Source organism: Odontomachus brunneus, unplaced genomic scaffold, assembly GCF_010583005.1.
Source record: "Odontomachus brunneus isolate Ranch 3 - 2012 unplaced genomic scaffold, Obru_v1 Obru_scaffold_356, whole genome shotgun sequence".
In the NCBI taxonomy this organism is placed as follows: Eukaryota; Metazoa; Arthropoda; class Insecta; order Hymenoptera; family Formicidae; genus Odontomachus; species Odontomachus brunneus.
In genome coordinates, this window is record NW_022639806.1 from 114006 (window position 1) to 115463 (window position 1458).

Below are 1458 nucleotides of genomic sequence, written 5' to 3' on the forward strand. Positions count from 1 at the left end.
TAGTGGGAACCAGGCCTGGGAGGGCCACCAGGGCACCACCAGAATGCCCACTGCTCCGTCGTCCACTATTTTTCTCAATACTCGTGGTAATAAGATGAAAGGTGGAAATGCGTAAAAATATATGTCCCTCCAGGACAAGGTGAACGCATCTATTGCGATAGATCCTGGACCCGGAAACCAAGAAACATATAAGTCGCATTTCTTATTGATTAAAGATGCGAACAAGTCTATCTCAAACGGCCCGAAAAGTTTTGTTATACGACAAAACGCCTCGTCCGACAGTGACCACTCAGTGTCTGGGTCCGCAATACGAGATTCAGTATCGGCAATTAAATTCTCTACCGAGGAAATATAAGAGGCAAAAATGAAAATATCTCTATCCTCACACCAACGCCAAATTTGTCTCGAGATTGCAGTGAGATGGGGGTATCGTATCGATCCGAATTTGTTGATGTATGCTATAGCAGTAGTGTTATCGATACGGAGTAGAATGTCGCAATTATGAAGGTCCGCTGCAAAGCAGCGGAGGGCATTGAAGGCCGCCTTAAGCTCTAATAAATTTATATGAAGAATTTTGTCATTAGTCGACCACCAACCATGTGTGCGTAGGTCTCCGCAAGAAGCGCCCCAACCGTTCAAAGAGGCATCCGAGAAAATTTCGCGAACAAATTTACCAGATCGAATCTTATTAGTCTGATTAGGATTCGAAAATATTTTAAGCCACCATGTTAAGTCTGCTTGGAGGTTAGGAGGAATCGTCATAGTTGCTGAATAATCTTCATTAGAATTACTCAAAGCTAAGACCTTTTCCCTCTCAAAGTTCTTCGTGTAGAGTAGACCATATTGAACTGCTGGACATACAGAGATGAGTGAGCCAATGAAGCTGGCAAACTCTCTTATAGAACATTTCTCTTTGCGAATTATATTCCTAGTTAACTGTAATAATTTATTCCGGCGTTGGTATGGGATAGAAATAGATTGTTCTACTGAGTTGAAAATAAAACCTAGGTATTTGCATGTAATTGACGGATGTAAACTAGATTTAGAAAAATTAATTATGAATCCCAGAGACTGAAGAAAATTAACAGAAGTAGTAACGTTAGCTTGGCATTCCTCGAAAGATGAGCCCAACAGGAGAAAGTCATCCAGATAAATAATGGATTGAAAACCTCTTCCGCTAAGGTAAGTAACTATCGGTCTCATGATCTTTGTAAAAATAAAAGGAGCCGTACAGAGACCAAAAGGCAAGGCTGTGAATTGGTAAGTCTTGTTACGCCATTGGAATCGAAGGAATTTCTTATGTTGCTCGAAAATTAGAACCAGAAAATAAGCTTCCTCGAGGTCGAGAGAAGTCATATAGGTTCCAGGCAACATAAGACGGATAACCATCCGCCAATCTTCTAGTTTGAAGTGTGGCGGATGGACATATTTATTTAGTTCCCGTAGGTTTAAGATAAA

General features: G+C 40.9%; 1 protein-coding gene across 1 annotated transcript in view; it reads right to left on the reverse strand.

Moving 5' to 3' along the window:
* Positions 1–1452, reverse strand: part of LOC116853553 — a 1574-nt gene extending 122 nt beyond the window's left edge. The window contains exon 1 of the mRNA XM_032834670.1: positions 29–1452. Within this exon, the coding sequence (XP_032690561.1) occupies positions 29–1389 (1361 nt within the window). The 5' untranslated portion in view covers positions 1390–1452. The remainder of the gene's footprint in view (positions 1–28) is intronic.
* Between the last annotated feature and the right edge of the window lie 6 nt (positions 1453–1458).